The sequence below is a fragment of the Bos mutus genome, chromosome 2 (assembly GCF_027580195.1).
Source record: "Bos mutus isolate GX-2022 chromosome 2, NWIPB_WYAK_1.1, whole genome shotgun sequence".
NCBI lineage: Eukaryota > Metazoa > Chordata > Mammalia > Artiodactyla > Bovidae > Bos > Bos mutus.
Genome location: NC_091618.1, coordinates 122,518,022 through 122,533,157, shown reverse-complemented (window position 1 = coordinate 122,533,157; position 15,136 = coordinate 122,518,022). Strand labels below are relative to the sequence as shown.

The 15,136-nt window shown below is 39.5% G+C and overlaps 1 protein-coding gene across 1 annotated transcript in view; it reads right to left on the bottom strand.

Moving 5' to 3' along the window:
• The window catches only part of NUP35 (nucleoporin 35), a 40,480-nt gene extending 32,915 nt beyond the window's left edge, over nucleotides 1-7,565 (bottom strand). Inside the window, exons 1-3 of the mRNA XM_005895418.2 lie at nucleotides 7,435-7,565; nucleotides 3,991-4,161; nucleotides 1,693-1,820 (exon numbers count right to left, since the gene is read on the bottom strand). Coding sequence (XP_005895480.1) covers nucleotides 1,693-1,820; nucleotides 3,991-4,161; nucleotides 7,435-7,474 — 339 coding nt within the window. The 5' untranslated portion in view covers nucleotides 7,475-7,565. The remainder of the gene's footprint in view (nucleotides 1-1,692; nucleotides 1,821-3,990; nucleotides 4,162-7,434) is intronic.
• Nucleotides 7,566-15,136: the final 7,571 nt, after the last annotated feature.

Below are 15,136 nucleotides of genomic sequence, written 5' to 3'. Positions count from 1 at the left end.
GAGGGCAGGTGTACAAGTGTTGGTAAGAGAAAGTATTCTGTTTAACACAATGAATTAACTTTGCTTTGCTTTACAAATAGGCCCAGTAGGCCAGGTGTATCAAGCCTATAATCAAAATTTACTGAAAGATTTTTCTACTTTTCTTAAACTTGCCAATAAATATACTATATTTGATTTAAAGAAAAGCCTTTAATATTCCTCCAAATCAAACAGCAGAAGTATCTTTATACAATGAACTTACCAGTTCAGCTGAAACATTTTGTTTCTGTATCCTACTAAGCATAACAGTAATAGGAGAGAAAACTTTTGACTATAAAAGGTCCTAAACTTGCTACTTAAAAGAAAAATCAATACTACCTTTCAACTGACAACCAAGACTAATCATAGTAGTATTAGCACAGCATCGTTCTTGTCAACACTGGCACTAAAGTCAATATTCCCTGGGTTTAAAATCTGGCTCAACCAGACTGGCTGCCTTGGGCTTTTGGTGTCCTAGTTTCCTCAATGATGAGATAAAGCTCCTAAGAGTCATTCATCCCAGGGTCATTGTGAGGATTAAATGAAATAATACATGAGATCAGGGCATGTACACTACAGGCATTTCATAAGTATTAGACACTTTTTTGTGCTATCAGTCCCATCAAAACAGAGAATCTCTACCTTGCAATCCATAACTGAAAGTGACACTGGCAGAACACCTACATCCACACCAGCCAAGATTTAACATCACCATCAGAACACCTACAGGAACAGACTAGGCCATCACTCATAAACATGCAGAAGGAAGCATTTTTAGTAAAATAAGTAAACAGTGAACAGCTCTAAAAGAGTATTCAGTTCAGTTCAGTCACTCAGTCGTGGCCGACTCTCTGCGACCCCATGAATTGCAGCACGCCAGGCCTCCCTGCCCATGACCAACTCCCGGAGTTCACTCAGACTCACGTCCATCGAGTCAGTGATGCCATCCAGCCATCTCATCCTCTGTCGTGCCCTTCTCCTCCTGCCCCCAATCCCTCCCAGCATCAGAGTCTTTTCCAATGAGTCAATTCTTCACATGAGGTGGCCAAAGTACTGGAGTTTCAGCTTTAGCATTATTCCTTCCAAAGAACACCTAGGACTAATCTCCTTTAGGATGGACTGGTTGGATCTCCCTGCAGTCCAAAGGACTCTCAAGAGTCTTCTCCAACACCATACTTCAAAAGCATCAATTCTTTGGCACTCAGCTTTCTTCACAGTCCAACTCTCACATCCATACATGACCACTGGAAAAACCATAGCCTTGACTAGAAGGACCTTTGTTGGCAAAGTAATGTCTCTGCTTTTGAATATGCTATCTAGGTTGGTCATAATTTTCCTTCCAAAGAGCATCAGTCTTATACTAATAAACCATCCCTAAAAATAATGACCTCAAATCATCACAAGGTACCTGAGATCTGGATAAAACCCTGGATCTTCATTTGTTCTGTCACAAAACTATGTATATTGAACTTTTAAACAACCACTGACAACCACAACAAAAACTACCAGTGATTGTAGACTCTATGGTAACTGTCCCTAATGCTTATTCCTATGCAACAGAGTTATACTAAAACAGACTTCAGGGAAACATTTCAAATTACTGACCCTCACTGTATAACCACATGAAAACATGAAATGAGTATGCATGGCCATAAATGAGGATATGTGTATCACCTGTCTTCTTGATGTTAAAGGTGTTGATCCAAGTCCTGGGCTGGAAATGTCATCATATATACTTCTAACTGGCGGAGCTCCACTTTTATCTTTATGAGCTGGTACAACTGGCTGTGGTGGTGATCCACCTAACAATGTACAAACAGCATAGTCAGGTGAGAAAACAAAGAAATCTTCCATCTATCTGGTAAGATCCTTTAGTATTTTTAAAATAAGGCTTAAACTCCTATCTCCCAATGTTTCTCAAACCTTAATACACAGAGTCACTTGGGCATCTTGTTAAAATTCGGGTTCTGTCTCAGACCGTGTGGGATGGAGCCTGAGATTATGAATTTCTAACAAGCTGCCAGTGATGCCAATATTGGTGATCCATAGACTGCCCTTTGAACAAAAGGTTCCAGAACAAGGACTATATAGAAATGTTAGTTTTTAGTGAATGCGTACAACTTTTGTTTTCTCTACAAAATGCTTAACAATTCAATATCAAATTTAATCCTATTTCTCACTTGAAAGTAGAATACCAAACAGCTCTAATTTGTATATACCTGAAAAAATATAATATTTTAATGTGGAATTTGACTGTCAAATTCCCATGTTTCTCACAGTAAAAATTTATTAAAGTACATAATAAACATACAGGAAAAGGATCAACTCTGGGGGCTACAAAGAGGCCTTCTTAGGTCAGAGAATCATCAGTGTCAAGTAGTAGAGCAGCCCACATCTTCTGTAAGACTAATGTCTGAGTCAAGACGGTGCAGCAAAAGCCATGCACACCAGAGCACAGGCTATAGAACGAGACTGGCCCAACCTTTAACCGCCTGTGGTCACTAACCAGCGAGCTCCAGCAAGCTCTATACCGCATTTAGCATCAGTTTACTCCTTTAAGAAACAGAGACAGTACCAACTACTCTTTAAGACTGATAAAAGAATAAGATAACATATAAAATGCTTAGGATACTCCCTGGCTCATAAATACTTAATATATGGTAGCTACAACAATAAAATAACACACTTGAAATATGTAAAAATAAATAATCTGTCCAAGATAATGTTTCTAACTGAATCGCTTCAGTTATAACTTATGATAATTCTCCCTGATCTTTAAAAAAAAAAATTATAAACCACTTTAACACAAATAACACCTCACATGCATGCACGCTAAGTTGCTTCAGTAGTGTCTGACTCTTTGCCACCCTATGGACTGTAGCCCACCAGGCTCCTCTGTCCATGGGATCCTACAGGCAAGAATACTGGAGTGGGTTGGCCATGCCCGCCTCCAGTGGATCTTCCCTACCCAGGGATCAAACCCAAGTCTCTTACATCTCCTGCACTGGCAGGTGGGTTCTTTACCACTAGCGCCACCTGGGAAGCCCAATAATACCTTAAGGACAATTAAAAAAAGAATTTCCATTTAAACATCTATTAAAACACTTATTAGCTCACATTTGGAATTCAACCATTTCTGTAGCTCTCACTATTCATGGTCAAAATTTCCAAATTATCTTTTAAAATATTTGTTTGCTAAAAGAGTCCTGTATTAGATGTTTTGTTTACACGACAATATTTTGTGCTGGCAACTGCAGAGCATAGTTTGTGGAGTAAGTCCTTTCACTAAACACAGTGAGTAAGAATCTTAACTCACTAACACTAGAAGTCAAATTCATATCTACAAATTTACAAATTATATTTCTTTTGACTGAATATTTGCTGTTATTATATTAAGACAAATTTTTTAAATTGAATCCAGCTGAAGCTGAATGACCATATTCCCCTCCCCCACCCAAACACACTTTAACATCTCCGAAATAGGAATAATTAACAAAAATGGCAAATGGTGTATCATATTTAGTGCTTCTCTTTCCTAGTGGTGCTTAATGGTGTTACAATCAATGCTAGATTGAATAAAATGCAGTATGCATATTTTTAGGGATTCTTAGAATTAAAGTAAATTATATTGCTTACACCTGTTTCAATAATTTTAGGTGACGAAGGTGAAAGCTGCCTCACTCCTCTTTTTAAAATTCTGGTACATGTACTGATAGTACTTAAAACTACACTAAGCAATTTACCTTTGTTGTCGTCTAGTTACTAAGTCATGTCCAACTCTTTTGAGACCCCATGGACTGCAGGCTGCCAGACTCCTCTGTCCATGGGATTTCCGAGGCAAGAATACTGGAGTGGGTTGCCACTTCCTTCTCCAAGGGATCTTCCCCACCCAGGGATCCAACCCGCATCTCCTGCATTGGCAGGCAGTTTCTTTATGGCTGAGCCACCAGGGAAGCCCAAACATTTACCTACCTGCAAGTAAAGGTGATCTCATTTCCATTACTCCTATGGAAGGGCCACTAATTGATCGAGGCTGTGGAGTCACTGGAGCTGGCAAATCCCCCATTAAAAATCCAGGTAAGAATTGGGCATTAACCCCTGGCTTTGGAGACGTGGGTGAACCCAGCATCATTGGTTCAGATCCTAAATGAATCAGAAAATAAAATACAGAGAAAGGACTTCAATGTAATAATAGGTAACAAAAAGATACAAGGACCAGTATACACAATTTTGAGAATTTAATAAAAATTGTTAAATATTACAAAACCACAGTTAAATTATTTTAAAAATCATAAAATTTTTCCAGAAAAATATGAAAATATTTTGCATTAACAAAATAATATTTGACAGATGTTTACATTATTTCATAGATTTAAGAATCAACATTTATTTTTAAATTTTTGCTTATTGACTAAAAAAAAAAAAAAATCCCTACTACATACAGAACAACTTCTTTCCATTTCTGGCAGTTTCTACTATGTAACAACCAAAAACAAGGACAGGATGCACTACCAACATAAAGTCTAAGCAAATTAGACACAACAGATTTAGCTATATGTCCCATTTTTCTTTCCCCATACACAAAAACCATGGTCATTTCTGTAATAAAAATGTAATTACGCACACATTAAAGCACGTATGAAATAACAGTGATGACAGCATACCAACTAAGAAATATGCTTTGGGTAATTTTTTAAAACCATTCATTTTAAAGTTAGGAATAAGCACACACACACACACAAAAAATAAAGTTAGGAATAATCAATAAGTCTCCCTAACAGAAAACCAATTAAGAGGAGAACTGATACTTCATGATGATCCATTCAAAATTATTTTTCACAATTTATAGGCTAGGTAATATTATTATTCCAACTATGAAAATAAGGAAGCTATAACTTCCTCTAATTTCAAAACAAAATAGCACAGTAAGGAGAACAGGAGCTCTGGAGTCAAGAGACCTGGTTTCAAGTTTTTCAGAAAGATGGACATAATCACAGCACCCAGCTTTGATTAGAAAGCCAGCAAATAAAGCACTTAACTCAAGTGCCTAATATACAATCAGTACTCACAAATATTAGTTATTACAATTATTATTCTAATAGTACCTTAAAAGCCAAAACCTACTGTGTACATGTAGAATTTGCAATTTCTGCTTATGAAAATTTAATTTTTCAATTAACTGACAAAGCTGATTTGTGATTTATGGAACTCAGAAAGTTCAAACACTTGATATTTTATACAGCCTTTATTAACTACACTGTAATTTTAACTGCCTCAAAATTGTGCTTAGTACTATCCAAATGCTGTCAATTAATTACTCTTCCTCTTATTTCTCATAGCAGACCTTGATAGTAACAATGCAAGCACATGAAAAAGGAAAAGAAAGCAAATACTGAAATAGGTGTGAAGAGCTATATTACACTGTAATTACTTCAAAGTGCTAGTTACTATGTTACCATGGTACTACTACATATTTCCAAAGAACATAATACTAAAATCAAATCAAAAGTCTAAACAAAAGCTATTACGAACATGTATTTATAAACTCAAAGTACAAAGTTTTAGGTACCATCTCCCAGCCCCAAAAGAAAAAAAAAAAAAAAAACATATATGGGCTTCCTAAGTGGCGAAGTGGTAAAGAATCGCCTGCCAAGGCAGGAAACACAGGATGGATCCCTGGCTCGGGAAAATTCCCTGGAGGAAATGGCGACCCACTCCAGGATTCTTGCCTGGGAAATCCCATGGATAGAAGAACCTTTCATGGGGTCGAAAAAGAGTCAGACATGACTTAGCGACTAAACAACAGCAGCAGCAAGTATACTAAAAATTAAGTCCAAAAACTTTTGACACATCTAAATACATACTGTGATACAATAGAAATAACCAAAGTGAGGAGAGCCAAAGGACTCTTAACTAAACTGTCACTAACCACCGAGCCCTCAGACTAATTTTCCTTAAGAGTTATATTGTTGGATCCTCAAGTCTTAAATTTCCGAGTCTCTACTCCTAAAATGTTAAGTGGTGTGTCTTACTCAGCTAGCATTGTTTGTCGAAGTAACCATAGTTTTAGTGTTCCATTAGGTGCTGCTGCTAAGTCACTTCAGTCGTGTCCGACTCTGTGCAACCCCATAGACAGCCTCCTACCAGGCTCCCCCATCCCTGGGATTCTCCAGGCAAGAACACTGGAGTGGGTTGCCATTTCCTTCTCCAATGCATGAAAGTGAAAAGTGAAAGGGAAGTCGCACAGTCGTGTCCGACTCTTAGCGACTCTTAGCGATTTTCAAATACATCTCTATTATAGTAGATGGTTTATTTTCTGTTTTAAGCTATTCCACGGTTCTCACAAAACCCACAACTCAACCGACACATACACACAATAATCGACATCCAAGGTTGACACGCAAGATTTTTTTTAATGCCCCCATTATATAACGGAAATGATTTTTTAAAATCATTCAGTTCAGTTCAGTTGCTCAGTCGTGTCCGACTCTTTGCGACCCCATGAATTGCAGCACGCCAGGCCTCCCTGTCCATCACCAACTCCTGGAGTTCACCCAAACCCACGTCCATCAAGTCGATGATGCCATCCTGCCATCTCATCCTCTGTCGTCCCCTTTTCCTCCTGCCCCCAATCCCTCCCAGCATCAGTCTTTTCCAATGAGTCAACTCTTCGCATGAGGTGGCCAAAGCACTGGAGTTTCAGCTTTAGCATCATTCCTTCCAAAGAACACCCAGGACTGATCTTTAGAATGGACTGGTTGGAATCATTACGTGTAGAGGAAAAGATCCTCTACAATAGAGTCATTTTCCCAAGATAAAGAAAATGAAGCGAACTCATGGCTTCCTATTAAGGGAATATCTGAATGGTTGCCATCACCTGGTTAATTAAATATCGAACAACTCAAGTTTCCATTAACAACACATTCCTTTTGCGAATCCCGGGAGGAGTTGGAATCAAGCAGTAACGAGAAGCCCAGGTGACCGAGCAGCCGTGAAAGGTGACCACGCTCCAGGGCACCGCCCACCCACGTGTTCACAGGTGACGACCTTCCCACCAACGCTTCACAGGATCCGGGAACCCAGCATAGCGTCTGCCGTGCCGGCGAAGTCTCAGGTATGGACAGGTCTGGATCTGGCTTGTGGGAAGTATACCAAGCGGCTTAGTCACCACCACAAGACCGCCGTTTCTTCGACTTCCTCGGAGCCCGCAGCGTCCCGGAGCCCCCTTGGTAGCTACAGGGTGGCGACGCCTAGAGAAGAGGGCGGACTTGGAACCTGGGGGCGAGCCAAAGGGCTAGCTCTTTGAGGCTTGAAATTAGCAGACGAGACCCTACGATTACTGTCTCTCAGCGTGCCCGCTTCCAAGCTTACAGTGTGCATCGCAGTGCCAGCGAGGAAAAGCAGTTTTTTACTCACCCAACGTGGGCGCCTGGGGTTCCACGGCAAAGGCTGCCATCACAGCAGCAGCGGTATTCACCCCCGGACCTTCCTGATTTTCAAAAATGGCGGAAACTCTCCCCACGGGTGGGGCCGCGCTACCTTATGGGATTGCGTAACTTCCAGACATGCGCTGTATCTGTTGTGGCGCCGGCGCTGCCATTTTGGCATAGGGCAGCAGTCTTCTCGGACTACTTGAGCGGGAAGAATTTTTCTGGTAAAGTGATGAAACAACGTGGAAGTTGTGATTTCGGGACTTCCTTGCTCAACTGTGAGCCTCCTGATTTGTTGGTGCTTGAGTCGTATAGTAACACAAGTTACTGTAACGCTTCCATAGTTAGCGAGAGTTTGCTGCTGCTGCTAAATCGCTTCAGTCGTGTCTGACTCTGTGCGACCCCGTAGACGGCAGCCCACCAGGCTCCCCCTTCCCTGGGATTCTCCAGGCAACACTAGAGTGGCTGCTGCTTTTCTTTAGATATTATTTGAAGAGCGCGCACACAAACACCTTGTATTTATCAATATGTGTGTGTGAAAATAAGTTGTTTAGCCATTTGCAGCAACATGAATGGACCTGGAGATTATCATAGTGAGTGAAGTAAATCAGACTAAGAAAGACAAATATGATATAGCTTATATGCAGAATAAAAAAAATGATACAAATGAACTCATTTACAAAACAAAAATAGAGAACTTATGATTAACAAGGGGAGAGGATAGGGAGGAGCGATAAATTGGGAATTTAGGACTGACACATCACACTGCTAGTTTTAAAACAGATACCCAACAAGGACCTACTGTATAACACAGGGAATTCTGCTCAACACTGTAATAACTGAAATGAGGAAAGAATTTGAAAAGGAATTCATATATGTACATGTATAACTGAATCAGTTGGCTGTACATCTGAAATTAACACACATTGTTAATCAACTATAGTATAAAATAAAAATATTTTTAATAAAAGGAAATAAAAGGAAAAAACTGTGTTTTTTAGTTTTGCTCACTTACTAATTTTATTAAAGTCATATGCTACATGTGTATATTCTGAGATGCTCTCTGATCCATACCAAACTCACTATCCTGCAAATAGTCACCATCCTCCCTATTTCCTCTGGGGTTTTCCTGAAATCCCAAATCCAGCCAGGATTTTTCTAATTTGGGTGAGGTAATAACAATTCCCGGAGAAGGCAATGGCACCCCACTCCAGTACTCTTGCCTGGAAAATCCCATGGACGGAGGAGCCTGGTACGCTGCAGTCGATGGGGTCGCTAGGAGTCGGACACGACTGAGCGACTTCACTTTCACATTTCACTTTCACGCATTGGAGAAGGAAATGGCAACCCACCCCAGTGTTCTTGCCTGGAGAATCCCAGGGATGGGGGAGCCTGGTGGGCTGCCTTCTCTGGGGTCGCACAGAGTCGGACATGACTGAAGCGATTTAGCAGCAGCAGCAGCAGCAATAACAATTCCAGCATCAAATGACAAGTTTCCAGAAATCAAAGCTTAAAACCACTTACAGATGAAGTGACTTTTTCTTAACAGATGTTATGTATGGGTTGAACTCTCTCCCCCAAAATAAATGTTAAGATCCTAACCTCCAATACATATGAATGTGACCTTATTTGGAAATAGGGTCTTTGCAGATGTAATCATGTTCAGATGCAGTCATACTGAATTACTACAAACTTCATGGCTTAAACCAACACAAATTTATATTTTATAGTTCTAGTGGCCAGAGATCCAAAATGATTGTTATAGGACTAAAACCAAAGTGTCAACAAGACTGGTTTCTTCAAGAGGCTCCAAGGGAGAATCTGTTTCCTTGCTTTTCTAACTTCTAAGGGCTAACCATATATTATGCACTTAGCTTTTGGCCCTGTCCTCCTGCTTCAAAGCCAGAGGCATAGCATCTTCTACCTCTGACACTACTTCTCTGCTTCTGTCATCACATGGTCTTTTTCTTATTTAGTAAAATCCCCCTCTGCGTCCATTTTATAAGGACCTTTGTAATCACATTTAGGGCTACTCAGACAATCCAAGATAATCTTCCCACGGTGGTAACCAGTTGTGGTGATTAAGTTAATAATCATGTCTATAAAGTAACATTCATAGATTCCAGAGATTAAAATGTGAATATCTTTGGAGGTTCTATTCAGGCCATCACACCCAGCAATTCCCTTTCTAGAAATAAGGTACCAAGAAAAGTTCATCAACGAAGGGATTTCAATATAAATTATGATCTAGCCAAATAAAAGAACATTATGCACCTGTTAAAAAGAATAAAATGGATTGGATATGTGACTGTATGTATTGATCTAGAAAAATCTCCATGGTTGATGTGAAAAAAGCAATTTGAAAACATTATATAGCATCATTTCATTTTAACTTAACAAAAAGTATACATCTGAGAACAGATGCAGAGAGACAGAGACAGAGACGCTTATTTAAATGAAGGAAAAATCTAGAAAACATTCCTTCAAAAGTATTAACAGGGAAGGTAGAATGGGAGAGGGGTTTGTAAATCAGGGGATTTAAGAAGGGCCCTTATTTTACCTTATATAACTTTTAGTAGTAGATTATAGGCATTATTTACTATTTTTAGTATTCTTCAAATTAAAACACTTTCTTTCCTTTAAGAAACCCATTTTCCTTCAGTTGCTTTTCAATCTTCTACCCTTTAACTGTCTCTTTCCTTATCAAGTTATAAAGATGCCTACTTGTCCCTCTCACAGAAACTTTCCTATGTCTTTTCTCTTTCTCCTAGCTACCATGCACTAATTTCTCTCACATTTCTCTCCTTTTCTCAAGATCTCAAAATTAGAGCCTACAGATTTTCATAGATGATCTATTTCCCTAACTTCACCATTTGTTGTTTAATTCATTACATACTAGCTACTATGTAAATCTTATGAAACTACTGATCCCCAGCTATTTTTCTCCTTGTGGGCAGACTAAGCCTGTCTTCTTGACGTCTGCAGTAGTCAACAGCTTTGACCATCTTTTTATCTAGACAGTGTTGTCCATGTTTTTGGTGAGGCTACACTTCCTATTTTATCCCATAACTTTCTAATCTTTGTCTGGTTTTTCTATACCTGATCCTACTTTATTCTAACCTGGACATATTATTAATAGTCAAGACTTTGTCCCCTCTCTTCTTAAATTCTTTATGTTCTCTCTGGGAGTCCTTGTGAATTGTCATGTCTATGCAAAAAAAAAAAAATCCAATATTATAAACCCCAGCTCTCTCTAAAGCCAACTGATACTTTCCCAGATGCTTGATGAACAATCTACCAGCACACCAAGCCTCAAAAATAAACTCATCTTACCCTAAAAGCAGCCCCATTCCAGTTGTTCCTTTTTCTATTGACCTCTTAGAAATTCAAAATCACAATATGTTAGAGTCTAAAATGATACAGACATTTATTCGAAGTCCAACTGATACACTTAAATCCTGTATTACTTCGATTTGTATTAAATCTCTTTAGATTGTAAAATAGAAACAATACCTACTTTGAAAGGTGGTTATGCTTAGTACGGGCTTCCCTGTTGGCTCAATGGTAAAGAATCTGCCTGCCAAGGCAAGAGACATAAGAGAGTTGGGTTTAATCCGTGGGTCAGGAAGATCTCCTGGAGAAGGAAATGGCAACCCACTCCAGTATTCTTGCCTGGGAAATCCCATGGACAGAGGAGCCTGGCAGGCTACAGTCCATGGGAGTGCAAAAAATTCGAACACGACTTAGTGACTTAACAATAACAATATGCTTAGTACAGTGCCTCGTCCGTTTTGCTTTTTCTGGTTTCCATTTTCCCTTCCATCAAACATTCAGATACCAAGTCCTATTCTTTCTCTCTCCTCAATGCCTAGACAATTGCAGTCAACTCTTAAGAACGCCATGCCTTCAATCTCTCCCACCAAACACCACCATCCAATGCTCCCATCCTTGTACACACTAGTCAGCTGTCCAAAACTCTCACCAACTTCCCACTCCCTACAGTAGCCTCCTTTTCTTCAACTTCACAAGCTTCACGTGTGCAGCACATGCCAACCAATAGTGTCTCCCATTACACTGTATACATTCTCACCCAGGCAACAAGAGGAAAATCAGAATCCTTTGGGGGGTGGAAATTGCTATAGATTGAATATTTGTGTTCCCATAGTTATTTGTTGGAAATCCTAACACCCAGTATGATGTTATTTGGGAGCTGGGAACTTTAGGAAGTGGTTAGGTCATGAGGGTTAAGTCCTCATGAATGAGATTAGAGCTCTTACACAAGAAACCATCCAGAGAGCTCCCCAATCCCTTTGGTCATGTGAGCATAGAGCAATAAGATGCTGTCTGTAAGCCAGGAAGCAGGCTCCCACTTGACACCAAATCTGCCATATCTTGATTTTGGACTTCCCAGCCTCCAGAACTTTGAAGAAATAAATTTCTTTTGTTTATATGTTCCCCTGAGTCTATGGTATTCTACTGTGTGTGTGCTGAGTCACTTCAGTCATGTCCGACTCTTTGAAACCCCGTGGACTGTAGCCTGCCAGGCTCCTCTGTCCTTGGAATTTTTCAGACAAGAATACTGGAGTGGGTAGCCATTCCCTTCTCCAGGGGAACTTCCCAGCCCAGAGATCAAACCCACGCCTCCTGCATTGAAGGCAGATTCTTTACCATCGAGCCACCAGGGAAGCAAACAGCCCAAACAAACTGAGACAGGACAGTAGGAGCATCTCTTTTGCTGATTCAAAAGGAATATATATTGTCACCCTACCTTCACCAGGCGTGGTTGAGAACCTCAGTTTTAAAACAGTCTGTTCACTCTCTCACCCTAGCTTTCTGCTCCAATCAATTCTCCCATTATTCCCCTTTGCAAGTGTTTCAACATTTTGTGAAAGATCTTCACATTATACTCCTTGCTCACAGCAGTACCCCTGTTCAGCATCTCTTTGCTTTCCACCGCCATTTACAAATTCCTGTTATTGTAAGTGGCAGCTCTCTTCCACCATGAAACTTGCTCCAGCCCTGCCAGCTAATCGTTTCATCTCAAAATGTGTAACACATCATTTCTGCAACTCATTTGCTACAAGATACTTGTTTTTGTTTTTTAAGTTTTCTTTTCAGCCCTACTAGATGAATTTTCTTGAGGACAGGATCGTAATATTTTCTATTCTGTTTTTCTATCACTTTCCAATAAAACTATGTTGAAAAAGTAAATGAATGAACAAATTTTAATGACAAACTATATAAATAAGTGTAATTATCTGATACAACTTATTTGATGCAATTTTCATGTTTTAAAATGTTTAAAATAATAATTTTACACTAATTCTTCCAGAAGTGCTCACTATACATATTATAAATTGAAGACCTATTTGTAGTTCTGTTTATCCTTTTTTGGTAAAATGAAATTTCTATAAAATGAGATAAAATGGGTTATCTTGAATGAATACCATTGTATAGCACAATTTTACTTTTTATGTTTCTTGTTAAACTACAATCTTTAGAAATACTGCATGTTCATCATAGTCTTCTGTACATGGATATTATTATCTTAATTGCAATACTTGCTTTCCTACTTTCTTTTCTGAACACGGTAAATAAAATGTCAAAGTGGAACACCTGTTCCCTATTTCTATTCTGGATTTGTGGTTCTCTGAATGCTGCCTTCCAGTGACATATGATTCCACCCAAGTGTTATTTTTGTAGATCATTGATTTTCAGATTTATATGGAATACTCTTTCATTTAACAAGGTTTTGGGCAGATACTTAATACCTACAACAGACCCACTCTGGTTGAGGGGAAGAAAAAAAAACAGGAAAAGTGCAAGTCCCACTAACTCAGGATTCTTGCCCCCTCAGCTGTCAATTATCACCTTCAAATAACCCCTGAAGCACTTGGGTGAAATCCCTACGGCTACAGAGAGTCCAATCTGAAGATTAGTTTCCAGCCATATACATTTCAGCTTTCTTCTAAACACAAATTTTTAAAAAGTCAGAAATGTATTTGAGACATGAAGTCTCAAAATGTATTAATTTTCAATATATTTGATGTATTTGCAGCCAAACTACCGTGTGTCTATCATACACACTTAATATTCATCGACCTATTTATAAATGTCATTAATATGCAATGTTTGTATATAAACCTAAATTATTAAATTCCACTCTTAGTCTACTTTAAAAATAAAAGCAAAGAATTTTGACACTGAAGCAAAGAAAAATGATATCCACCTTTGGTAAGAATTTAGGGAAAGAATAGAGTTTGTCACCTTTGAAAAGAGAGCCAAGAGAGGCAACATTGTCGCACTCATGTTCCCATCATCTGAGCTTCTGGCAGCTGGTGTAGCATGGACAGGCCATGACGTAGATTGTGATGTCACATAAAGCATTTGGAGAGACCATGATTTCATAGGGCCCAGGGACAAGCGATCTCCAAAAGAGCTTTGTGGTGTTTAAGACATAGGGATTTTGTCCAGAAAAAAAAAATGCAAATCAATTAGTTGTTATTTGCATTGTCTGATCACTATAAACAGTAAAGGCCAAAGCTACATCTTTACAAATTAAAATCAAGATTATATTTGGAAACTTACCAGTGTTTTCTGATTTCATTATAGTAAACAACTGGCAGAAAGAGGGTAGCCAAACATCAAAAGAGGTATCAGCTTAGCTGACTCACTTGTCTTTTAACCGATTAGATAGTTCTTAACACCTGTAGGGGTTTCCCTCATGGCTCAGCTGGTAAAGAATCCACCTGCAATGTGGGAAACCTAGATTTGATCCCTGGGTTGGGAAGATCCCCTGGAGATGGAAAAAGCTACCCACTCCAGTGTTCTGGCCTGGAAAATTCCACGGACTGTATAGTTCATGTGGTCACAAAGAGTTGGACACCACTAAGAGACTTTCACTCACTCACTCACTAACACCTGTTGGAAGTAAAAAGACAACATCAAAACTTACATATACCTATAGGAGAGAGTGGTGAATAGGCAGAACACAGGATTTTCAGGGCAGTGAGACTATTTTGTATGATATTATCATGGTGGATACATGTTATTTTAAGTTTGTCAAACCCAAAGAATGTAGAACACCAAGTGTGAATCCAAAGTAATGTAAACTATGGATTCGAGGGGGTGATAACTATGGTTTTTCCAGTGGTCATGTATGAATGTGAAAGTTGGACTGTGAAGAAAGCTGAGCGCCGAAGAATTGATGCTTTTGAACTGTGGTGTTGGAGAAGACTCTTGAGAGTCCCTTGGACTGCAAGGAGATCCAACCAGTCCATTCTGAAGGAGATCAGCCCTGGGATTTCTTTGGAAGGAATGATGCTAAAGCTGAAACTCCAGTACTTTGGCCACCTCATGCGAAGAGTTGACTCATTGGAAAAGACTGATGCTGGGAGGGATTGGGGGCAGGAGGAGAAGGGGATGACAGAGGATGAGATGGCTGGCTGGCATCACTGGCTCAAGGGACTTGAGTCTCAGTGAACTCCGGGAGTTGGTGATGGACAGGGAGGCCTGGTGTGCTGCGATTCATGGGGTCGCAAAGAGTGGGACACGACTGAGCGACTGAACTGAATTGAACCGAACTGAATGATGTTTCAATGTAGTTTCACCACTTACAACAAATGTACACTCTGGTGGGAGATGTTGATAAAAGAGGAGGCTAAACATATGTGAGGGCAGAAGGTATG